The sequence below is a fragment of the Solanum lycopersicum genome, chromosome 6 (assembly GCF_036512215.1).
Source record: "Solanum lycopersicum chromosome 6, SLM_r2.1".
NCBI classification, from domain to species: Eukaryota; Viridiplantae; Streptophyta; class Magnoliopsida; order Solanales; family Solanaceae; genus Solanum; species Solanum lycopersicum.
In genome coordinates, this window is record NC_090805.1 from 6,287,099 (window position 1) to 6,314,477 (window position 27,379).

The 27,379-nt window shown below is 30.9% G+C and overlaps 1 protein-coding gene and 2 long non-coding RNA genes across 3 annotated transcripts; all 3 read right to left on the reverse strand.

Moving 5' to 3' along the window:
• Positions 1-2,311: 2,311 nt before the first annotated feature.
• On the reverse strand, positions 2,312-8,458 carry LOC138349106 (uncharacterized). The gene is made up of 3 exons (XR_011221663.1): positions 7,890-8,458; positions 6,697-6,882; positions 2,312-2,828 (listed from the first exon to the last, which is right to left on the reverse strand). It is a non-coding gene; the product is annotated as an uncharacterized lncRNA (long non-coding RNA).
• Positions 8,459-9,193: 735 nt separating this feature from the next.
• LOC101248107 (elongation factor 1-gamma 2) lies at positions 9,194-12,063 on the reverse strand. Its single transcript, XM_004240541.5, has 7 exons — positions 11,908-12,063; positions 11,293-11,442; positions 11,145-11,205; positions 11,009-11,061; positions 10,799-10,900; positions 10,236-10,722; positions 9,194-9,755 (listed from the first exon to the last, which is right to left on the reverse strand). The coding sequence occupies exons 1-7, from the start codon at positions 11,914-11,916 to the stop codon at positions 9,376-9,378; spliced, it is 1,242 nt and encodes a 413-aa protein (XP_004240589.1). The 5' UTR covers positions 11,917-12,063; the 3' UTR covers positions 9,194-9,375.
• An 8,328-nt stretch (positions 12,064-20,391) lies between these two features.
• Positions 20,392-23,349, reverse strand: LOC112941667 (uncharacterized). Its single transcript, XR_003247124.2, has 3 exons — positions 23,246-23,349; positions 21,821-23,014; positions 20,392-21,717 (listed from the first exon to the last, which is right to left on the reverse strand). It is a non-coding gene; the product is annotated as an uncharacterized lncRNA (long non-coding RNA).
• Positions 23,350-27,379: the final 4,030 nt, after the last annotated feature.

A 27,379-nucleotide genomic window follows, 5' to 3' on the forward strand; every position in this document is an offset into this window, starting at 1 on the left:
GTAAAGAAAATTTTGTGTGCAAACTCAGAAAGAGTGTATATGGCCTAAAGCAAGCTCCTAGACAGTGGTACAAGAAGTTTGAATCTGTTATGGGGGAGCAAGGCTATAAGAAGACGTCTTCAGATCATTGTGTATTTGTACAAAATTTTCTGACAATGATTTTACCATCAGTTTGTTGTATGTGAATGATATGTTGATTGTGGGAAAGAATACTTCCAAGATTGACGAGCTGAAGAAAGAGTTGTGTAAGTCCTTTTCTATGAAAAACTTGGGCCATGCCAAGCAAATTTTGGGCATGATAATTACTCGTCTCAGAGATAAAAGGAAGATTTATTTGTCCCAGAAGAATTACATTGAACGTGTACTAGATCGCTTCAATATGAAGAATGTTAAGTTTGTTAGTACACCTCTTGCTGGTTATACGAAGTTGAGCAAGAAATTGTGTCCAACAACTATAGAGGAAAAAGAGAACATGGCCAAAGTTCCATATTCCTCCGTCATCGGAAGTCTAATGTATGCAATGGTGTGCATTAGACCTGATTTCAGGGGGAGCTATTTCATGGAAGTCGAAGTTGTAGAAGTGTGTTGCACTATCTACAACTGAAGTTGAGTATATTTCGGCTATTGAAGCCGGCAAGGATATAATATGGCTCAAGCGATTTCTTCAAGAGCTTGGTTTGAATCAGATGGAGTGTATTGTTGATTGTGACAGTCAAAGTGCAATAGATGTGAGTAAGAACTCCATGTACTATGTAAGAACAAGACACATCAACGTCAGATATCATTGGATTCGTGAGGAAGTGGAGAATGAATCATCTCACGTCAAAAAGATCCACACAAGTGAAAATACTGCAGATATGCTGACCAAGACGATACCGAAACACAAGTTCGAGTTATGTAAAGAACTTGTGCGTATGAGATCTCTCTAAAGAAGATGAAGATACCTTCTTCCAGTAAATAGGACTGGAGGGGGAGATTTGTTGATTCCATCCCATTTTTCGGTCAACTTTTGCTATTCAATTGCTACAAGCAATTGTTAAAAAGGAATAGTAATTGGAGTTGAAAATAAAGATTTGGTGATTGACAAATTGGTAAAATTTGAAACTATTTTTGACTTTGCTATATCTACCTATGTCATTAGTGACATATGCATGGTTTTATTCTTTTTATAAATAGAGTATTCTTGCTCATTTGTAAAACACACCAAGTTAGAATGAAAAAACCATTTTGAGAGCAAAGTAAGGTATTCCATAGACTGTACAAGAAAAATAGTCTGTGAACAAAAATAGAGGGTGATCGATATTTTAGAAAGGTGAAAACCAAAAGAGTGTTGTTCCTTTTGAGTGTGTAGTAGTCACTTTGAGTATTGTATTCCTGACTACACGGTGTAAAATTTCAGTGGTATTAGTTGCTCCTCTTGGCTAGTGGTTTTCCCCTTATTTAGAAGAGTTTCCACGTAAAATTCTTGGTATCATTATTTTTCCATTTTATTTCCATTACTTTTACCATATATATTTTTGTGTTTATCCGCGTTTTCCCAACATATCATTGGAACAATCAAATATATATAAAATTGAGGAAGAGATGACGGACAAATAAATAACATTAAAACATCTTCCAGGTCACTTTGATTTATAATTGGTACAATCTGTCACGATGTATGTAGTGTCAAGTTTTGGATCTTGGAGCTAACAGAGGCCTGCGCCATAAGGCTGGCAGCGGTACCGGAACCGAGAGAATTGGAATGGTAATTATCGGAATCGGTACGGAACCGGTACTGTGCGGACCGGTAACATTCCGGAATCGGTACCGAACCGATCCGGGAAACCGGTAAAAATAGTACTGTTCCGTCCCGGTCCAGAAGAGAACCGGTAGTATACCGGACCGGTTATCGGGACGGAGCGGTAATTAAAAAAAATAATTTTTTTAATTGAATATAATTTTTATTATAATAATTATGCAACTAAAAATTTAAATTTCAAACTTTAAAAGTTAAAAAAAAATTAAAAAAATTCAAACTTAAGTTATAAAATTTAAATTTCAAACTCTTAAATTTTGAAATTTTTAAATTCAAACTTTAAAGTTTTAATTTAAAATTTTCAAAATTTTGAAGTTTCAAATTTAAATTTTCAAACTTTAAATTTTTAAATTCAAACTTTTAAAGTTTGAAATTTTTAAATTCGAACTTTTAAAGTTTGAAAAATTTAAATTCAAATTTCAAACTCTTAAAGTTTGAAATTTTTGAATTTAAACTTTAAAGTTATAAAATTAAAAATTCACTATATTAAAAATTAAATTTAATACAACAATATTAAAAAAAAACAAATTAAGGCGAATAGCCTATATTTTTATTAATATTTATTTGATATTACATTTACAAAAATATTAGTTTGAATTAAATCTCGAATTATCATACTTTTACTAATAGTTGGTGCCACCATATAAATCCCTTCGTAAATCATTCAACATTTCTTTAGTAACATGTTCGGGAATAGGTTGAATAGAAAGATTTTCCATTGCTTCAATCCCGTCGTCACTATAATCTTGCATTACTTCATCAACGTTATATTGAAATTTGGTCGATAGTGGTTCACGACCCAAATTTCTTCTCTCGGCATTTATCCAATCTCGAAATAATATCGATATCTCCAAGTTGTCGGTTGCTAGTGAATGCCTATGTTCTCCAAGTTGAAACCTTGCTGCACTAAAGACGTCTTCTGAAGCTACCGACGACGCTTGCATTGTTAATATATCTTGAACCATTGGTACTAATTTTGAAAATCCTTTGGCGCGATCTCTCCACCATTTGAGAATATCTTCAGTAGGTTCTGTATTTTGATTAATATAGGCATAAAAATCATTTATATTATCATGAGAAAGTTCAAGATAATCCTCTAAATAATCATCAATATTATTTTCTTCAAATCTAACCCTAGAGCTTTCAGGTTCATTTTCACTTGATAAATTTATATTAGCATTATATAAATCATATAATTTTCTAGCTTCAATTTTTATGTTATCTTTAACTTGTTGACAGCTAGGAATTTCTTCTAATACATCATTAATATCTAAGTTAAAATATATTTTTTTCAACCATTTTTGATGCACCGAAATCTTTATACTTAGGGTTTAGCAAACATGCAGTTAAATAAATTTGAGGAATAGGAATATAATATTTTTTAAATTTTATAATCATTTTTTCAATGGTTTGTTGAAATCTTGGTTTATTTTTAAATTTATATAATTTAGAAGAAATCATACAAATATCAGGCAAAACAGTACAAATTGATGCATTATAAAGTACAGAAATTCTTTTTGTAGTTAAGTAAAAAACTTTTAGGAAATCTATAAGTTCACTTATATCACACCAGTCATTATCATCTAGTCTATATGTTATATCAAAATTATGAGCATTCCAAACCATTTGTAAGGGTATTCAATATTCATAAGCGACTACAAACATTTCATATAAAGTATTCCATCTAGTAGCCACTGTTTTTTGGAATTTTTATAGGTGGAAGATTATTTTCAAAACAACGATTTTGAAAATCTTTACGCCTAGACTTAGCTTGACATTTAAATATAAAATGATATACATTTTCAACTTTCGTACATCCGTTATCATGCATATGTACACCATCTCTAACCATCAAATTATATATATATGCACTACACCTAATATGATAATTATCACTATAGAAAGGACAAAGTGTAGTTTTTAAATATTCAACAACACAATTATTACCTGAAGCATTATCTAAGGTTATACTACTTATTTTATCACATATTCCATAACTTTGTAAAATATCTAAAATAGTTTGAGCCATATAACTACCGATTTTTTGCATTTGACAATATTTATAACCTAAAATTCTTTTTTGCATATACCAATATTCATCAATCCAATGTGCAATAACAGTCAAATAATCGTTACCATTTACACTACGACCCATATCAGAAGTAATAGTTATTTTACAAGTATTATAATAAAATAAACAACGAAGATATTGAAAATGTTGTGCATGATAATCAAATACAGCTTTTTTATCGTATTTCTAGCAAAACCTTTAAAATTTGGATTATATACAATTTGAATATAACGTATAAAATCGGGATTTTCTGCAAAACTAAATGGCAAACCCATAACACATATCATTTTAGCTAGTTCTTCAAGATCTTGTTCTCTACTATATGAAGGTGGTAAACTAGAGCCAGAAACATTAGACGGATTTAATTGTGTTTGTACCATTTTAGAGTCGCCTACTCCTACATTTTCAGGAAGGGGGGTACTGTTCTTTTTAGCTTTCGCTGCCGCTTTAGCATGCAAAAATTCATTTTTACAACAAGACATTAAATGACTACTCAAATGTCCCGTTCCACCAGATTTGCCAACAGTTTTATGATTTAATATATGTTTACATTATTACAAATAGCTTGTGTTTTATCTTCATTTTGTGTCATAAATTGCCAAACAACCGATTTTTTAACACGTTCTACTTTAGGCCTAGGATGTATTGGGGGAACTGGGGCAGGATAACGAAAGGGAGCGGGACTGGGAGTATTAGTAGTCATAAGTGACTCAGGTTCATCATCATCAACAACAAAAGTAGGCGTATCAGTATAATTATCAATATCATTATCATTATCATTATCACTAGGCAAATCCTCATCAAAATTATCAAAGCGACGTTGTAAATGTTCATGATAAGGATCTAATCCTGAATTACTATCAATATTAAAAACCGTATCATCAACATGTGTATAATCATCCATATTTATTCTTAATATAGTAGATTTTTTAGTTTTTGATTTAGAAGAACTACCGGTTTTTGCATTATCGGAGGATGTAAAGTTACAAAAAAATTTTACACGCTCTAATGCACTTTTTTTCCTCTTTCCTTTTTGAACAATATTTTTGCCGAAGTCCATATTAAAAAATTAAACGTGAGATTAAATATAATACGGAAAATGTAATGCAGTTATGCAAATAATTAATCATAAAATAAATAAATAATTATTTAAATATAAATAAAACGTAAAATAAAAGTTAGAACGAATGTACCGAATGTCTACTTAAAGAAGTAGATGTTTATGACCACCGAAAGCCGAACCGGGAAAGTTGAAAATTGAATTTTGAAGCTCCAAATCTAATTTCCAAAGACCAAGTAAGGCAACACCGGAATTTAAGATATTATATATTATAGAATTAGAGATTAGAGTGTAGAGAGTTGAGAGAGTAGAAGATGAATAGATGATTTTGTGATTTAAAAGAATGAAATTTAGGGATATTTATAAGTAAAAAAATGGGTTAAAGTGTAATTTTTAAAACTTTAGGGTATTAAAAAAGTTTGGGGGGGTAGGGCTCGTATTGGCTAAAATTCAACTCAAATAGCTGTTGGGGGGGCCCACTAGCCATTACCCAACGACTATTAAGAGATATATTTTTAAAAAAAAAATTAACCGGACCGGACCACTAATTTTCGGAACCAATAATTTCCGGTATTTACTGATTTCCGTCCCGGTACCTGTCCCGAAATTGAAAATTACCGGTCCTCAACGGTACTAACCGGTACCGAACCGGACCGGGACGGACCGGACCGGATATCGGTAAGTACCGGTTCCGCTGCCAGCCATACTGCGCCATAACATATAGTTTTGTTGATATTACATTACAACTTTACATGTCTTCTATTTTTTAAGTTGACGTAATTACATCCTTGATTTACGTCTTATATTATAACTCTTAGTGCCTAGATTTTAGCAATGTCTATTGTACATCTTCTTCGTCAAGAATATTCTATTTGTGAACATTTCTAAAATATGCAAAATGAAACTTTAGGGACAGAGGATCATTTTTTTATTCACAACTTGCTAGTTCTTTGTGTACTATCCCTGCTTTACAACTTAATATTATAATTTGTTAGTGCCTCCATTATACTAATGTCCATTGTACATCTTCTTGGCCAAGAATATTATATTTGTGAACATTTCTAAAAATGCAAAATGATCTTCAGTTAACAGAGGATCATTTTTATTTATTTACAACTTGTTAGCTCTCTGTGTACTCTGTTTTTCACATAAAATGAAATGCACTACTGGAGAAATTGATATAAGAAAAACTTACTATTAGCTTTAACATGAGCTTATAGTAACACATAATAACATGTTTTCTGTAATAATAATAAACATGCTAATTTGTTCTAATTCCATATGCAAATGGATAATGAAATTCACATAGCAAGGGGAAAAAAATCACTTATCTAAATGACAAACCTCACGAAGCATAACAAACACTACATAGAGGCTTTTGGAATCGTAGCCTATTTATTCTCACAATCATACTAAGGTGAAATATCAAATCCGAATAGTTGTGAAAGTATCTACTAAGATCAATCAATATCATGTGGTTAAAGCAATAGTCGTTTCAAGTAAACTAACAGAAAGTACATATTAATTTCTTTGTAAATCTGGAACGCAACCAACATACCATCTTTGCTAATTTATTCTCCCTAGTTCCCTCACTACCAAGTGAGATTGTTCCCATTCATTCGGGAACCCAAAAATATGTTCTTTTTCAATAATCGAATATCTCAAAAAAAAAAAAGGAAAATATTTTCTATTATGGAACAACATAAGAGCAATCAAGATCATGAGGGAAAAAACAAATCTCAACTGTAGGTAGTTAAGAAGACTTGCCTTTTTCCTTCCCTGCGCTTGAATATTCGAATACAATTGCTACTTCCATTTTCTCCACAAGTAGCAACTTCCTCGAATTCCTCCAGCAAATCTTGGCTATCCGTATCCAGACCATGAGACTCTTTATGAAGAATCAAATAGAGAGCTCCATCGAATAAGGACCACTTGAGATTGTTTAACCCCTGACTATTTAGATGTGACTATTTAGATGAAAGAGCGATACTTCTAATTGTGATTATAATAAAAGTGTGTAGCATTTATAATAAATCATGTATGTTATGGGCAACTCACAATGAGAAACTAAAAAAGAACAGATAAAGAGTTACATGGACAATACAAATTGAAAGTGATATCCACCCAAATCTTTGCCTAAGTTGTCAATGGACATGCCATGCTTATTTATCTGACACGGGTACATGGGACCTTTTTGTATTTAGTGATACCTTCTTCATTCTCTAGAGGTATATCCATATATTTGTCTTCCACTTCGTCTATGAAGAAGAACTGAAGGATCACATTAAAGTTTGGTGCTTGAGAACTGAAGACAATGCTTCAACCTTATAGTTATTTGTAAGAACACTCTAAAATAAGTATTTAAGAATTATACCACCCTCTAGAATACTAAATCTTTCTAGGATACATGATCAACAATATTTAATTCACGCACAAAGTTTTCATAGTGTGTTAGAAATAGAAAATATTGTACAGTTGTTTTTACGAAATGAAAATTTCAATCCTCACATTGTGAATCTCATCATCAAGCAACTTCATTCATTACAATTGACGCTTGTTTATACAACTGAAAAAAGAGGGGGGAAATGTCGAAGAGAAGGATAAAAGAAAAGAAGCAAGAAAACAATATTATTCATTTGTTTTAGACATATTGCATGAAAATCATACATAAATATGACATGTATATAGAATAATATAGAATGTCCAACATAAATTGTAGTTCAAAATAAACATTAGTAGCAGAACATCCAGAGAACAAAATTTAATGTTCGAGTGTATGGATTTTTTCAGGTGAATATGTTTCATAAAACTTCATGTAGTACGTTATAGCTCTTCCAAACTGCAAGAAAAAAAATATAAACCACAAAAGAGATATTCTTTTACCTGAAAAAGAAAAGACAACACAAAAAATAACACTACCGCCATTTCAACAAAAATAAATGTCATATGCGTTCACATACCATGCATCCTGGTACAGGAAGTGAAAAAGTTGAAGGCAAGAACCCAATCTGCAAGTACCTCAATAGATTTGAACTCCTAGTCCCTGTTTGAAAAGTGCAAGTAATGTATATGTTGTTATTTTTTATAATGTTGGTGGAACAGACAAGATATTCATGGAGCAGAGGGTTCAGGAATTAAGTGAGACCGACAACCCCAACAAATAAAAGCTAACCAAAATCTCGAGCAACCGACAACAAAGACTTGTTAAATACATCACATATAGGGTTTTTGTAGTGGCGTTTCAATGGAAGCTTCTTGGTTTTTGGGGTTTAATGGCTGTTTCAGTTAGTTTACATGGATTCTGGGGTTTCATGGCTGCACAAAGGTATGCAGCAATCTACAGAGGTAGGAGAGGGAAGTGGGGGAAGAGAAGTCTGAAAAAAATGGATTAGTAGAAGTGAAAATGAATGTGGAAATTAGTTGTCTCAGCACAGATGTAATATGTGTCTGTCAAAAAAAAAAAAAAAGCTAGTGACCTCAAATGCGTACGTTGTTGAGCGAAAAAAAAATAGAGAAATAAAGTGAGTCCAAATGTATAGTACAATTTTCATTACTTTAAGTACAATTGTTCAATGTTGTGTTCGTCCTCTCAACTGTCCTTATAAATAAGGGAAATGAGAATTCAATTTTTTATTTAATGTGAGGTCAATCAGATTGTCGGGTTGGGACGAGTGAAGGATTAGAAAATTGTTCAAGGAAGAAAATGAAAAGTTTTTGGTAGAGTTAATTCTTCTTATATAAGGTAAGAGAAGGTTAGATGTTATATAAAATGTAGGAAAAAGTTGTATTCTACATTAAAATTTAGACGTTAACAAACCTATTTTAGTTAGTACTTAAATTGTGGCTTATTTGTCACTTTTATCTCTATATCGTAAAATAAATTCCGGACTCACAACACGAATACCACTTCTTTCCGTGACAAGACTATCAGGCTCAGCTCAACCTTTTCTGCGTGACCAAAACCACAAAACTTCAAAGAAATCTTTAAGTAATAACAAAGTTTAATATTTTGTGCACTTTGGACCTGCACCCCAAACACATCATGTCAACTTTTCATTAGACCAAGAGACTGCTCAACATTTTATAAAACTTCAGCAGTACTTGTTATGGTAAATCTTCAAATAGCAAACAAGATACTACTTCAACAAAAATCAAGCAAAAGCTTATCAGCCTACATAGAACTTACAAATGCTATAAAGGGTGATTTCACCTGACTGTCAAAACTGCTTTAGTTGAAAAGGATAACAAATTTCAACCACAGATATCCCATGAACCATATGAAATCAATAACTTGAAGAAAAAAAACACTGCAAAGATAATAGTTTCTCTTAAGACAAGATAGTGTTTAAAACAAGAATCTAAGTAAATTTGGGAGGACAAAACCAGAGTAAACTACAGCCTCAGTCAAAAGGTAACATTGCTCAATCTCCAATACAGTGTTGTTTTTTACTTGAAGCACTTGGCGTCCAACAAAGCCTGTCCCTCAAAAGGCTCGTGATCTTCAATCATTTGGCTAACTCGCTCCTTCTGGGCCTCATCATTGATGTCTACTTCCTTCCATTCATAGAGTTCCATGTCATACACTTCCTCCATAACAAACTTGGGAATTTCCTTCCCACGGAAAAGCCACAAGCCCTGCACCTTGAATGGGGCCTCAGAACCAACAATCAACATCTTACCAAAAGCATACTTGCGTACCAGCTCCATCCTCTGCAGAAAACCACCAACCTTGTTCAAGGTTACAAACGAAACTGTGTTCTCATCATTGTACTTGTAATCACAAAACCAGAGAGAATATCCTTCGGGGTCATACATGTCCCAGAAACCTGCAGAACAAGCAGAATGCTACAAGGTAAGATTCTGACAAGGAACCAGCTCAAGTGTTTCACTAAAATAGAAAATTCCAGCCTAAATAAATGGGTTTTATAAACACACCTCTTTCCCCTCCCCAAAAGAATTAGATAAGGATAACATCAGTATTACAATTCTGAGTAGAAGGGCAATGCAGAAGCCATATATATATACAGAACTCCCCTCTCCCCCACATATCTTATGCAAAACAAACACAGTTGGAACATAAAATTTTCTATGCAGACTAGTGATTCTTTCTAGAGGAAGAGCAGATCTCTGGATCCCTTTTAGATCCCTTCCATCAAACAGATTGCATGTTAAAAGAGATTTTTAAAAAATGAAACTAAACATGCCTCAAATAAGGATCTTTTAATGACTCCTGACGTCAAAGTATGCTAAGAAATTTCTCAAATTAAAATAAGAAAGATAGGTAACACAACAGAAAAAACTAATACCTTTAACAGCAACCTCACGGAAGTTAGTCTTGGTGTTGGAGTAAAGCCTCTTCCAATCATCCAGAATCATCTTACTTGGAGGCAATAAATCAAGAGGATTCTTTGCCTTAGGCTTGGGTGCTGCTTCCTCCTCTACAGGACTTGGTTCTTCCTTCTTAACCTCCTTCTTTGGCTCCTCCTTAGCCTTGAGTTTTTCAGGTTGTGCAGGCTTGGATTGCACAGCAGGGATAGATTCAGCTTGTTTCACCTCACCCAATATCTTGACGAAATTAGGCTGATTAACAACAGTCCAGAAATATCTCTCTACATGTGGAAATTCCTTGGTAAAGCTCTTGGTCAATATCATCCTAAAACCAATGCTCAAGTTACAGACCATGATGATGTCAGCCAGTGTGATAAAATGTCCAACCAAGTATGTGTTAGATGCAAGATGGGTGTTCAAAGCACCAAGCGCTCTCTTTAATGCAGCTACTGCACCTTCCTCAGCCTTTATGCAAAATGAGAAATTCAGTTGAGTAAAATGGCTCAGGAAAATAATTAATCATACATAGTAGGATACATACTTGAGAGATGTAAACAGCATAGCCAAGGCGTGGGTACAGCCATCGTGCAATGTTTGCATCAATTTCAGTGGCAGAAAAATCATTCCATTGTTCAATTTGAGCCTATCAAAGAGAACATAGACATAAATAGAAAAATAAGAATTTCACAAATGAAAATGTAACTACTAAATGAATGAAAACTAAGAAACCAAATCATCTTGAAATACTTACATATTCAATCAATGAAGAGCCAAAAAGAGGATTGTTGGGCTTTGTTTTGGTAACTAAGTGAATTAGTAAAGGTCAATGTCAGAACTATTTCTTGTTACAAGATCAGAAGTCAAAAAAAAACAAGACATGGACTGACCATAACGCGCAATGGCATTGCTCTCAAAAACAGGTCCATCAGGTGTTTGAAGCACAGGAACCTATAAGATAAAATGACACCTAGATTAGCAAAATCTTGTCAAGTAAATGAAAAAAATCAATCTATACTATTGAGAAGAATAACATACCTTTCCAATGGGATTCATCTCAAGAAACTCAGGTGTCTTGTTGGATACACCCATCTGGAAGTCCTTTGCAAGATCAACCTTAACACCTGTGTACTCAGCTGCAATGAGTGCCTTTGAGGCATTTTTGTTGTTGTCTGTTGAATGCAAAATCTGCAACAAACATAATGAAGACAGTTAAATCCACGTATAAAATTGGGTAATGAACACAGTTTAAAGCGTAAAGTAGCATTCTTTAATTATCTATTGGAACAGAGTTTTCTCTAATCAGCTTACACAACCTCAATTCTCCGTTATAATAACATAAAAAATGATGTTTACTCCCATCCAACTCTATTTCTTTCCTACTTCCAAACAGTTTTCATCAGACTGTGAGTTTCAGAGAAGACCAATAGGTACACGCATATGGAATATTCAGCAACTCACCGTAGATCTCAACGACAATACAATAGAAGCAGATGAACTTGTCAAAATAAAGCACAGTAGTAGATCAACAAAAATCTAAAAATCTACAAACATAAAATTAGATTCAGGAACCAACAATTTATCATCATATTGAAATCTCAGATCTATCTTTTGATGTACGATAACAAAAAAAATAAGACCTAAGCAACTTACCAGAGCCATGGCCACACAACAGTTGAAACTTGTTTCACCCTTCACCAACTGTGTTGTGTTTCGGCGGAGAGGCAAAACGATACGATACAATGCGATTAAAGAGGTTTAGGGTTTCGGAGTGGTGGCCTCTATATATGTAGTGCTTTGGTACAAGAGAATATTCTTTTTCTTGTAATTTTACCTCTTCACCATGGACAATTTTGGAATATCATGCAATTCTTTTCTCTCTTTTTTTCCTGAAATAAAATAATATGGAATGTGAACAATAATTTTAAAAGAATAATCATGAATTCAGGGATGAAAAAGATAGAACCAATCAATTAATTAGGTCGAGAAAAAGTTATTTATTTATTGTTGTAAGGTTATTGGGTTAACAAATTATTAATAATTGTTTCAAAAAAATCTATCCAAAATATCTATTTGCTTTTAATTTTTTAATTTTGAATTATTCATCGAATCAATAACATTAAGTTCATTTTTTTATTTGTGTTAGCACTATATACTAGTACTATTTTTTATTATGAACATTATGTAAAATTATATTATTGTGTTGTTGCGTCAAATTATAGAGAAAATTATATATTTATTTTATGCGTATTTTCTTATTAATTGTAAATCATTAGTCAAATTGGTAAGGATCAAATATTGATAAAGCGAAAATTAATTAAAAAAGTATCTTATTAGTTTGATTAATATTTGATTGTATTTATACCGATAAATCCAATTGAAAATATAGAAAACTGAATGGAACAAAGTAATGTGCAACCCTCCCTAAACTTTTTAAGCACAAATTGTGGTCACATTAATCCTATGTTTTTTTATTATTATTTATGAGCATTATGTATAGTTACATTATTATCCTGTCCGCCAAATTATAGGAAAAATTGTATGTTTGCTCTATGAGTATTTCTTATTGATTGTAAATCATAAGTTGAATCAATAAGGATCAAATATTGATAAAGCGAAAATCTATTTATATATAATATTTGAAGTGAAAATGTCTACGTGTCAGCAATAAAAATCAGAGTTTATTAATTATTAAATTTATATTTTAAATTTAAAATAAGAGTAACTGTCTATTATTTTTAAAATTTAAAAATAGAAATAACTCCCTATTACTTTTAAAAATTAAAAATTAAAACACTCCCTATTATTTAGTTTGTTACAATTTTTAAATTTGATCTTTTTTATAAAATAAAAAAATTGATTTTTTTTAAGTACGTCAAACCTATTACACAAAATATTGAAATTAACTTTTCACTTCTATTTCTTCTTTATAACCAAAATAAAAGTTAAATTGTTTAATAACAATAATAATAATAATATTAATATAATAAATAAATAAATAAATATATATATATATATATATATAAAAAAAAATTACAGTAACTGCCTATATATTTAAAATATAAAAATAGAAATAAATCCCTATTATTTTTAAAATTTGAAAATAAAAGTATCTCCCTATTATTTAGTTGGTTACAGTTATTTAATTTGATATTTTTTATAAAATAAAAAAACTGAATATTTTAAGTACATCAAATTTCTTATACAAAATATTTAAATTAACTTTTCACTTATATTCCTTATTAATAACCAAAAAAAGGGCAAATTTTTTAATAATAATAACAGTAATAATCTATCTATATATAATATGAGAAGTGAAAATATCTACGTGTCAACACGATAAAAATCAAAATTTATTAATTATTAAATTTATTTTTAAAATTTAAAATACGAGTAACAGCCTATTATTTTTAAAATTTAAAAAATAGAAATAACTCCCTATTACTTTTAAATTTTAAAAATTAAAACACTCCCTATTATTTAGTTTGTTACAATTTTTAAATTTGATTATTTTATAAAATAAAAAAACTGATTTTTTTAAGTACGTCAAACCTATTATACAAAATATTTAAATTAACTTTTCACTTCTATTTCTTCTTTATAACCAAAATAAAAGTTAAATTTTTTAATAATAATAACAATAATACATACATACATACATATATACATATATATATATATATATATATATATATATATATGAAAGGTGATAGCGCCTACGTATCAGCACCACAAAAATCAAAATTTATTATGTATTGAAATTATTTTTAATTTAAAATAAAAGTAACTGCCTATATATTTAAAATATAAAATAGAAATAAATCCCTATTATTTTTAAAATTTGAAAATAAAAGTATCTATCTATTATTTAGTTGGTTACAGTTATTTAATTTGATATTTTTTAGAAAATAAAAAATTGAATATTTTAAATACATCAAATTTCTTATACAAAATATTTAAATTAACTTTTCACTTCTATTCCTTATTAATAACCAAAAAAAGGCAAATTGTTTATTAATAATAACAATAATAATAGTAATAATATCAATACCAATCTATATCATATATATCCTTATATTGAAGTGGGTGATTGGAAGGACCAACAAGGATAAATTTGTAATTTTAGGAGTTGGGAAGGACTAACAAGGATAAATCTGTAATTTTCTTAAATTTGTAAAGCTTATTCTATATATATATTATATAGAAATGGGAGTTGGGAAGGACCAACAAGGACAAATTTGTAATTTTAGGAGTTGGGAAGGACCAACAAAGATAAATCTATAATCTTTATAAATCTGTAATTTTTCTAAGCTTACTCTCCTTATATAGAAATGGGAGTTGGGAAGGACCAACAAGGACAAATTTATAAGTTTAGGAGTTGGAAAGGACTAACAAGGATAAATTTGTAATTTTCCTAAGCTTACTCTTTATATAGAAATGGGAGTTGGAAAGGACCAACACGGACAAATTTTTAATTTTAGGAGTTGGGAAGGACCAACAAGGATAAATATATAATTTTCTTAAATCTGTAATTTTTCCGATCTTACTCCACTCATATCACAAAGGCACATGTCCATGTAAATGGGAGTTGGGAAGGACCAACAAGGACAAATTTGTAATTTCAGGAGTTGGGAAGGACCAACAAGGATAAATCTGTAATTTTCTTAAATCTGTTATTTTCTTAAGATTACTCCACTCTTCTTGTGCATGTACATTTTGTATGCATTGAACGACACCGATTAGAGATAGTTATCTTAGACTGACTGACAAAAACATATTCTCTAATAATCTTGATATAACTATTATGATCCGTATATATTTATTATTGTTTTGATTTATTAAAAGGTGAGATTTTGAAGAACTACTACTCACCTCTCTATTTCACTTTTTGATTATTTAGTATTATTTCTATTGTATGATTCATTAAGTCATTATTATTTGTAATTAATTTTCTAATATAACATAACATCTAAAAACATTTTTTATTGGCAACTTACTATTTTTATCCGAATTAAAAATTTTCTTTTTTAGAAAAAAAAAAAGAATAGTCACTTTAAATATGTAATTTTGTTATGAAACTATATAAATTTAGAAGAAGAAGAAAGTAGGGAGAAGAGAAAGATTTCTTATTCATCTTGAAGTATATTTAGGATTCATTGATCTTTCACAAATCTTATTTACAATGAAGGAAAATCATTTATTTATAGGAAAACCTTACTTGGTCCCCAAGTAGGATTCATAATCATATCGTACAAGGACTCCACATAATTAGACATTCATTATAATACAAATTGTTTATAACACTTCCCCTTGAATGTCGTTAGATTATGTGCATCGTTAAAACCTTACTAGATAAAACCCAGTGAAAAAAAATCTTGTGAAGGAAAAAGAGTACACATATCTAATAATACGCATTATGGATGTCTCATTAAAAACCTTACAAGGAAATCAAGTGGGACAAAACCTTGTGAGGGAAAAAGAGTACATTGCGTATTAACTCCCCCTTATGAGAACATCAATTCAGAGACTAGAATCTTCGTTTTCCAAACTTGTGCACCATCTTCTTGAAAGTTGTAGTTGGTAGAGACTTGGTGAATAAATCAACAATAATATTACTTGAACAGACCTCTTGCATGTTGATATCACCATTCTTGGGAGCTTATGAGTGTAGAAAAACCTTGACGAAATATGCTTTCTTCTATCTGCTTTTATAAATTTTTCCTTCAGGGTCAAAGATTTATGCAAGTTCCTTACTTCAACTTCTTTAAGCAAATAATCTATTGCCAAGAGTTTCAATTCTAGTCATCAAGTTGCATAATAATACTTGTATATGCTCTATGCATTTTGAATCTATTTAATCCTTATGAGGATGATAAACAAGTTTTCCAAAAACTTGTATATGCTTTAGATTTTGAACCCATTGGATATTTTCATGTCAATTTTGTCAAGTAACACCACTCAATATTAGATGTATGACATAATCTAGTGCCTAGATTGTAAGTCAAATAAACTTTACGCTTACCAAGATGCATCATTCCACTTTTCACTTGATAATTATTTCTACACAAGCATGCTTTAATAGATGTAGAATTCATATCCTCATAATCTTTTACAATATTGCGCGCCATTGTATCAAAGATATCGTCAACGATATATCATTTTGTATCGATTCACAATATGACAAAACTTATTGAGATCTCATCATTAATTTTTTTTAGATAGCTACCCCTCTCATGAGGTTTTCATAAAGTGAGTGTTATGTCATAGGCTCTCCAAGAGAACATTGTCTCCTTATTATGATCATTTTGATTCTTTAATCCTCTCCCTTTTTCAAAAACTATTTTATTTAGAATTGATTAGTCTATCATACTCTTGTGTTGCTTCTAATCTCCCCCTTATGTTAGATAAACTAAAATATATTTCAATCTTTGGAGAATCTATCCTTGTGCATCAATGTATATTCATTGATTATATACCATATCAAAATAATTAGATGAAAAATATTTGGTCCCCGACCATAAATCAATTGAAAGAAAATTTGATCATAATTTATCGGTCTGATGCGTACAATTACTTTTGTATGCAATATCATATTTCATATCAACATATGAAGCTTTATTTTCATAAACAATGATTTTACTATTTGAGACATTTAGTGTCACATCATCTTGAGTATTTATCAATATTATAAAGATGAATTGTCTTGATTACATATTCTGAAATTGTGCTCTTAACTCAATTTTTTTTGCACAAACAATTTTGTGAATGTCAAACTACTAGTTGACAACAAATGCACATGTGATTATCTTATAGATGCATCTTTTTGTCATGTCACATGATAGGTAACGAGCCCATATTCACCTTTTATACTTTTCAGAATTTAGGGATTTAGTCCCAACTTTAGTTGATCCAATCAACTTTATCACGAGAAGAAGCAACGTAAAGAATTCTTGAAGAATCTTCTAGTTTTTCAATGTATGTCCATTACTCAGTATGCACATCTTTGGGATGACCAAATTATTCATGCCAATTAATAAAATTATGAGTACTCGTAAACTCTAAGTTTACTACGTCATGTGTCTTTTGCTTTAGTAAATTTCTGATTTACTATTATATGAGTAAATTTCAATTTTAATACTCCGGGAGTAATTTTCAGATTTATTTCTTCTCAATTACTTCACCCTTTAGGTGAGTCGTGATCCCATCATTGAATGAACTAATTTGAAGAAAATTGTGCATGTAACATATTATTTGTGCACACATTTTTGCAAACATCAAGTTGCGAGATAATAATAGGCACACATGAAAACCATATAGAAGAAACATTTATTAGGACCATCAAATATCTAAACAATCCACTAAGTGGATGACTAGGTCCACAAATATCTGTATACGTTCCTAGAACGCAGAGAATTCAATCTCAAGTTTCGTTTATGATGGTCTCATAATTAGCTTTTCTTGCTAACAATCATTACAAGAAAAATCACCATTTAAAAGAATTTTTAGGTTCTTCAACGGATGTCTATTTTAATTTTTCATAATTCGTCTAAACATTATAGACTAATGATGTCTCAGACAATCATGCCAAATTAAGAAAGTATTGAAATTAGAATTTTCTTATTTATTATAGAATGTTCCTCAATTGAACTAATTCTTGTCCAATACATAAACATAAAGCATGAAACGTTTCTATAATACATGTCTTCTTAGAGACATTCTTGATGATACCAATTCGTTAACCAAAGGTCACAATTTTTCTCATGCCTAGCATGGTGGCTTACACATCATTCTCTTTAGAGAATGGATCTATATTTAGCATTTATCAAAAGTTCTCATTCTTCATGAATGAAACACAAATATGTGAGCATATCAAATAATGATAGCTTTAGTACTAATTTCCATATTTATATGCATTATTCAATCACTTGTCTTCTTTCAGATATATTATGACTACAACCACATTCATTTTACGTAATGGAGCAAATTCAATAAATTTCATGACCTCTCATCAAAAACACATTAGTTTTTCTTTAGTCATTATTATATCATCAATATGGTGCATTGAGACTCACATTTAATGTCTTATCCATATAAAAGTGACTTAGGTTATAAATCGATGGATCTTGAACTCAATATCTTATCATCATAATGCTTCAGCACTTTAACCCAATGTCTGACCCTCTTTTTGCGATTGGACATAAATCCATGGTCTTATTCTTTTGGTGCGATAAAACTTAAATCTATTGTCTTACCCATAATAAGGCTCAACCTCAAGCCTTCAAAATAATTGTAATTTTATCACTTTTGATGATAATTAATATGATCGTACATCATAATTACACACAAAATTGAGGTTATTGATTTATTATAATCAACATTAGTAGTTAATAAATATAGCTTAATAGATCACATACCTCATATAAAGGTTGAAAACATACCTTCACTAAATTGTGCTTATTTAATTATTAAAATAAATTAAGGAATTCTCTTTCAAATCGATTAAAATTAAATGTATAGAAAATCGACAAGTCTCTTTAAATACTTACTTTAGATGGTACCTCCGGATCTGTTACATAAATAATTATAACATAAAGATAAATCATATTTTGAAGATATAAGAACCTTATTGCATAACTTATGCAATATATCTTTTGCACTTTTCCCGTCTTCTTCATCATTTTTTAAGAATAGAACAATCGTGCTGATAACGTGTTATGAAACTATATAAATTTAGAAGAAGAAGAAAGTAGAGAGAAGAGAAAGATTTCTTATTCATCTTGAAGTATATTCAGGATTCATTGATATTTCACAAATTTTATTTATAATGAAGGAAAATTCTTTATTTATAGGAAAACCTTACTTGGTCCCCATATTTGTCAAAACCAATGTTTGTCATTTAGACCGAGTCGATGCCATCATATCCATGTGGCTAACTACCACTACCCCACTAGCGCATGCATTTCGTACCTAAAAGGTGTCTAATCATCCCAACTCATTGTCCAAGAGACATTAGATTCTTAATAGGGTGGTTCTAGACAAAAATAAAATATAAGCCCTTCCTAGACACCAAGTCAAACAAACAAAACAAACAAGACGGTCATTTAGTAGGATAAGTTTCAATTTGGTCTCTATCTAAACATGTTTGCAAATAACCTATAATTATGAAAGGATTTCATGCGATGTGTATGAGAATACAAACGATTTTTGACATTAAGACAACAAGGAATTAAGCTGGCAGAATTATTAATGGACACTCCTAAAATCATGCAGATAATTATCTAATTGACTTTTAGAAGTGAGAAAAAAAGTTAAGTAAACTTATTCTAAATTAACTGAATTTAAGAGAAGCAAAAGTTAATAACATGTTTTTATTTTTTTGATTTCTAAATATAGAAAAGAAGTGATCACATATGCATATCTATTTTAAAACGGATAGCGAATTTAATAATGCAGAAAATATTATTTAGAACAACAGATTTTTATTTATTTAAGACAGAAAATTAATTTTAAGACAATAACATATTTATTACTAATGCAGAAAATTATTTCAAATATGTGACAAATTTATTAATAATGCAGAAAATTATTTTTGAAATAGTAACAGATTTAATACAAAATTTTATCTAAGGGTCGCCAATTTAAAAGATGCAGCAAAATCATTATTTGGCATGCAAATCGTTATTTAAATTGTTTAAATAGTGACAGAAAATCATTATCAGATTCTTATTTTATAATTCATCTGATTTTAACGGGGGGGGGGGGGGCAAAATTATATGCAGGAAAATGATTTAGCAACTTTATTTTAAGTGAGAAAATTAAACGCCTCAGTTAACATACAGGTGAAGAAATAATTTATTTTAAGAAGAAATTATTCATTTTATGTAGAGAATATCCATAGCAGACTTAATTTGTTATTAACATGCTGAAAATTTATTTAGGTTGATTAAATAACCTTGATTTTATTAGTTAAATTCTATGGACATGACTTATAATGATAAATCAAATTGATGAACATTTACGGACATATTATGCAAATATTTAGTTCAATCCTATAGGCATAAATTCTAGATGTAAAAGTTATATTCAAAACAAATTAATGGCAAGAGGTTAATTTTATTCATTAGTCCTAAAGGGTATATGCGGAACGATAATTAATTAACATTTATACGAGATTAGTTTCAAATACTAATTAGACAATATTAATTAACATTTATACAAGATCAAGCAATGAATTTTTTTTATTATTATTATTAATTTATATCTAACTTGATTTATCAAATACTGGTTATCAAAACGAATCATAATCTTATGGACATGCTTTGTAAGATTTAATGACAAAGTAACAAGTAGTAGATCTCCTTCCCCCTTAGACGATCCCCAAAATATATTTCATATATATATATATATAAAGAGTTAGAGCTATACAAATATTACAAGCCAAAATAGGTAAAGGGTACAAATTTAAAAAAATATAGAAATTAAATAAACTTGATTCGTGAGAACTCTTCAACTTGAACTTCAAGTTCAACACGCTTAACAAAATAACACCTAACACGAGATCATAACAGATAGATAAGGGCACAAAACTATTCACAACAACCACAACTTCACACTAGTCAAATAAACTCACACAATAGAATGAAGGATAAGAGACTAACCTGAACGCATCCTTTTATTTATTTCCATCATCAATATAATAATGCAAAATGAAATTGAAATTAATGAACAAGACTAACCAATTATGCAGAATATACGCAATGAAGTATCTAGTGAGGTTTTCAATCCACAAACACAATACAACAATACCACAAAGAATGACATAAAACTTTACCAAAGTTTTTACTTATTTTCAAAAATAAAAACTAAAATTTAAAGTATTTCAAGAGAAAGCAGTGCGAGAATGACAGAGTCGAGAGTAAATATCAATGTTTAAAAATGAGTGAATGAGTGTCTCTTTATATAGCAAGAGGAATACATAAGGAAAATAAATAAATTAATGAATTAATTATAATATTACTGTATTTCCTTATTTTACATGATAACCAAATTAGATTTTAAAAAATAATAATTTATCCCCAAATATACACAAATAAGGATAAAATAGAAAGAGTAATATTTTCCTTAAATAAAGAAGAATCAAATTAAAATTTTTATTTCTTAAAATAAGCAAGTAAAAAATCAGTCAAGTTTTTTTTAACTAAGACAAGCAAATTCAATCTACCATAATTGAGGAAAAAAAATAAAAAAAAGAACCTATATTCAATCAAATATTTTACAATCAATCAAAAGAAATAATTATGTAAAAGAAAAGCAATACTTACATCCAAGTCTTTTTACTTCTGCCATATTGAGACGAAAGTTAACAGATCAAAGTAAATGATCCATAACTATTAATTCGATACCAGTTGCACACAAATCAAATAAAAGCATGGCCATGACAACATTTCACTGAAACTGATAGAACTGAAAAAATGCATGAAATTTAAAAATCACCAAAACAGTAGCACAAACAGTAAAAATCAAATAATAACAAAAATAAAGATAAAATTGAATAAAGAGAACATACCCCAGACGAATCTGAAAAGATACATCTTCGAATAGATTGAAACTTTTTTAATCGGAGATATTATTGTTCGATGCTTATTCTCGTTCGCTTGGCCACTGTTTTGCCAGACTTCTGCCTTGCTTGCTGGTCAGAGTAGTCGAGTGGAGGAGAGAGAGAGCAGCGAGCTTTCGCTTGCTGCTTCTGCCGGCTGCCTCGCCTGGCTAGTTCTTGCTGCTAGTGCTTGGAGAAATAAAAGAGGAAAAGAGGAGATGGGGCGAGATGGAGAAGGGAAGAGGGAGGCGGAGAGAGGGGGAAAGAAGAAGAGTGACGGGAGTGAGGGGTGTCGCCGGGCTGCTGCTTTGTCGGAGGATGGCGAGGAGAGAGAGGAGGGTCACTGGAAAAAATGGAAAGAGAGAGGGGGAAGGCGGCTGAAGAGAGGGGGAGAGAGTGAAAATTTTAAGTTTTGGTCTTTTAGGGTCGTTTGGTAGAGCGTATAAGAACAATGCAAAATAGGGTGTATTAGTAATACTTGCATTACTAGTGCTTGCATTAGTAATACTTGCATTAGTTATGTCTGCATTATTTCTTATATACTGTTTGGTTTGATGTATTAGAAAAAACAAATCTTGCATAATTTCTATTTAAAAAGTGTATGTTTATAAAAATACCCTTTACACTTTATTTCTTTATATACTTCTTTGCAACAAGGTTCTTTGCTAAAACATCAAAAAAAAGATTTCTTTGCTAAAACATTATTTCTTCCTATTCTTCTTCTTTTTCAAATATAAAATTAAAAAGTTGTTACTACATTGAAATAAGATTAAAAAAGAAAAAGAAGAAGAAGATGTCAAACATCTTCACAATTTTGCCACCACAAGTCCAAAAGTTCAACTTATTCATATGCAAAGGTAGGGATCCTTAGTTTTCATCCAAGAAGCTGTATTTTCGCATAACACATAATCTTAAGACACACGTACGAGCTAATCAACTCGTCTGAGAGGGGGGATAAGTGCAGATACTCCAATCCAACAAAAAATACTCCAATCCAACAAAAAAAAAAACTAAAAATTCATAGATTTTTCACTTTTCACACACCCAAAAACCTCTACAAAACTTCACACAAATTCCCCACCCATTCACCAATGTTCCAAATTTTCTCAACTTCACCAATCGAGATCGCAGAAAAACAACACAAATTCACCAACATCAGCTGACCTTTATCAACAAAAATTAAATTAAATTAATCAAAATCCAACAACAAAAATGATTAAATCAATAAAGAAACTGATATAGATTCAAAAAAATTGATAATTCAGATTATTCTAGAATGTTAAAGCTTGGATCGCCCCTACTAAAGCTCAAAACTATGAGCAAAGAGAGAGAAAATAAAAATGAAGAAAGAGATGTTGAAAAATACAGATTTTAATGAAAGATAAGAGTACTAACCTTATGAAGATGAGCAAAAAATGTTTGATTGAGCAAAAGGAAGAAAAATCTACTCTTGAATTTTCATTGACAAAGTACAAAGAAGATGAGAGAGAAGATGAAACAAGTACTATGGAAAATATTTTTTTTAAAGGGCTTTGAGGGTATTTTTGTAATTGCATAATCCAATGCAAGTGTAAAAATGCTATGTATTACTAATACCTAAAATTTCTAGGTATTAGTAATACACAACTTAATATACAATATTGTGTATAACTAATGCTTGCATTAGTTATACATGACAAAAATAATGTAACAAACAATGTATTACTAATACACACACGTAATGCATGTATTATTTTTCCTAATACCCTCTACCAAACGACCCCTTAGTGTATTAGATATAGGAAGAATAGGAGGTTAGATCTTGCTCGTATGATTAAATAGAGATGAAGGTCAAGATATGATCAGAATTTAATTTTTAAACGGACGGATGAGATTAAAAAATGAAGTCTTAAAATTAAATTAGATTAAATATGGAATGACTAAAATTGTAATAAATTGGCTAGAATTGAAAGAAGAGGGCAGCTATAATTGAAATACAATTGGAACTTGATAGGCTAGAATAGAAAGGAATTAAAATAGAATGGGCTAGAATTTAAATAATTTTGAGGAAAATTAAAGAATTTACTATCTAATTAAAATACTATAAACATTAAAAATTTTATATAATTAAAACGACTTAAATTTCAAAACATTTAATAAAACAATTATTTCAAAATTTATTAACAATTTTAAAAATATTTACAATAGTTTTATAAAGTAAACATACTAAAATATATAATTCTTATACAAAATTGACTAAAAATCAAAACTTAAAATAATTTTTTAAAACACATATTTAATCGAATAACATTCCTAAAAATGATTAAAAATTGATCAAAATTGAGTGTCCATAATAAATATGACTGTATTGATAAAATGAACACTAAATTCCTTAAATATTTACAAATACAAAATTTCGTACAACTTTAACACCAAAAAGTGAAAGTCCAGGTTCAAACTCTATCATACATGATCTATCATATATGAAGAAAATTGTTGTCATGAAGAAAAGTATTCTGATTGATAAAAGAATAAAGGTTAGAAAGAAGCTTTATTGCTAGAGTCTTAATTGATTGCCTAATTTTGGTTGTTGTCATGAAGAAAAGTATTCTGATTGAAAAAAGGATAAAAGGTTAGAAAGAAGATTTATTACTAGAGTCTTACTTGATTGCCTAATGTTGGTGCATATTTTATCTTTTTGAATTTGATATCTAATCTCATCTTATTTGAGTTTCTTAACAATTTCTATTTTGATATAAATATAAAGGAGTTACTATAACAATAGATAATGATATTCAAATTAATAAATATCTATATATTCAATTTTAAATATTGAATTAAAAAGTTAAATTTAGAATGAGATGTGGTAGTTATACAATTTAGGCCAGCGAATTATATAATTGTATATGTATAACAAATTATACAGTTTTATGTTTGCTATGGAGCGCAATTATGCAAAATTTGCTATAGCATACAAATATGAATTTTTTGTTTGCTATATGTGAAAGTTGCCCCCATATATATTGATTAATAATTATTTCAATTGTTAGTTTTGCTTATTCTTTATTAGTTACTTTAATTTTACAGCTATGATTTAAGGAAAAAAACATTTTTACAACTTTTCAAATTGAATATCAATAAATGTGACATTTGAAATGTCACGACCCAAATCGGGCCGCGACTGGCACCCACACTTACCCTCCTATGTGAGCGAACCAACCAATCTAAACTTTAACATTTCAATATAATATCAACAGAAAGTAATGCGGAAGACTTAACTCATTAATAAAAACCAATTCAATAACTTCTAAAAACTCAACAACTATTATTATCCCCAAAATCTGGAAGTCATCATCACAAGAACATCTATTCTCAAATTACTAATCTAAGAGTATCTAAGAAGCTAAAATACATAAAAAGCTAGTCCACGCCGGAACTTCAAGGCATTAAGACATGAAGAGGAAGATCCAGTCCAAGCTAGAAGCATTAGCTCACCCTGAAATCCGGAGTAATGAAGACTGGCTAGAGTTGCGGTTGAGTTGAAGACGACGGCACGTTTGCTGCACTCCACAAATAACAAGGAAAGAAACATACAAGTAGGGGTCAGTACAAAACACGGGTACTGAGTAGATATCATCGGCCAACTCAAAATAGAAAACAATATGCATCAAATAATATCATAAATCAACTACAATACTCAATCTGTAGCAACAACATGTACAAGAATCTTTGATAAATAACGTCAAGTACACTCATGAGGACTCAAGCCTCCATATCATACTCATTTGGAAATTAGGTTCATTAGATTGAGTATATTAACATCTTTCAAGATTCATCACCTTTATTCTTGTGTCGGTACGTGACACTCCGCTCCCCTACTACTATGTGTCGGAACGTGACACTCCGATCCCCTAATTCTATGTGTCGGTTCGTGACACCCGATCCCCTAATTCTACGTGTCCGATCGTGACACCCGATCCCCTAATTCTACGTGTCAGATCGTGACACCCGATCCCCTAATTCTACGTGTCGGTTCGTGACACCCGATCCCCTAATTCTACGTGTCAGTTCGTGACACCCGATCCTCTCATTCTACGAGTCGGTTCGTAACACCCGATCCCCTAATTCTACGTGTCGGTTCGTGACACCCGATCCCCTAATTCTACGTTTCGGTTCGTGACACCCGATCCACTAATCTCATTCTATTAATTCATCAAGCCTTCTTTTATACCAAGGCATCATCAATCTCATCACTTTAGTTCATCAAGCCTTCTTTTATACCAAGGCATCATCAATCTTATTACTTTAGTTTATTAAACCTTCTTTTATACAAGGACATCATTATTAACAAGGGTTTTTCAAGATTTGGAATTCAATAGCTTCATCATGCTTATTTCATCACAATTATATAATCACATTCATGCAAGCATACAATTAAGCATATAGAAGACTTTACAATACAACCCAACACATATCATTCGCTATTAAGAGTTAACTACGAATAGTATAAAAACCATAACCTACCTCCACCGAAGATTAGTGATCAAGCAAGCAATTTCCCCAAGCTTTGTTCTTCATTTTCTCTCTTCCTCGTTCGATCCTCTCTCTCTCTTTGTTCTTTCTAATTTTCTTATTCAAACCCTCTTTCTTTTATCCTAATTAGTATATAATTAAGAATAAAAGATGACAATAATAACCCACTAATTAACTTAAGGTTACCTCTTTTAACCCCCAAGTAATTAGACTTATTAAAATTAACCCACAAACTTTATAATTTAAGCAGGGATAGTCCAAAACGCCCCTTAAAATAATTACAGAAATCCGACCCAGCCTGGGATTACGCAGTCTGTGATGGCCCATCGCGCCTGCGACGGTCCGTCCTGCTGCCCCGTCACATAGTTCAGAGACTCAATTTCTCTGAAGAGTCTGTGACGGTTCGTCACACCTGTGACGGTCCGTTCTGCCATTCCGTTACGAAGTTCAGAGAGTCGATTTCAGTGCCCATTTTTCAGAATTCTAAGTATTTTGGAACGATACCCCCTCGACGGTCCGTCGTGCCCATGAAGGTCCGTCGTGGGGTCCATTGTTCCTGCCAGTTTTTCCCGAATCAAAGCCTGCTGCTCAAAACGACTAAACAGGTTGTTACAATAGATACCAATTTACCCATCGTTCGTCCCCGAACGATCATAAGAGGAAAAATAAGGGCGAAAAGAAGTACCTGAATCTGTAAACAGGTGTGGGTATCTTTCTTGTATATCAGCCTCTTTCTCCCAAGTGGCTTCTTCAACGGGTCGATTCCTCCATTGAACTTTGATGGATGCAATCTCCCTTGACCTCAACTTGCGAACTTCTCTACCTAATATAGCAACAGGCTCCTCCTCATAAGACAAATTCTCATCAAGCAAAACTGAATCCCAACGGATAATGTAGTTTCCATCCCCATGGTATCTTTTCAACATAGACACATGAAATACCGGATGCACTCCGGACAGCCCTGGAGGCAAGGCTAACTGATAAGCCACCTCCCCTACTCGCTTAAGTACTTCAAAG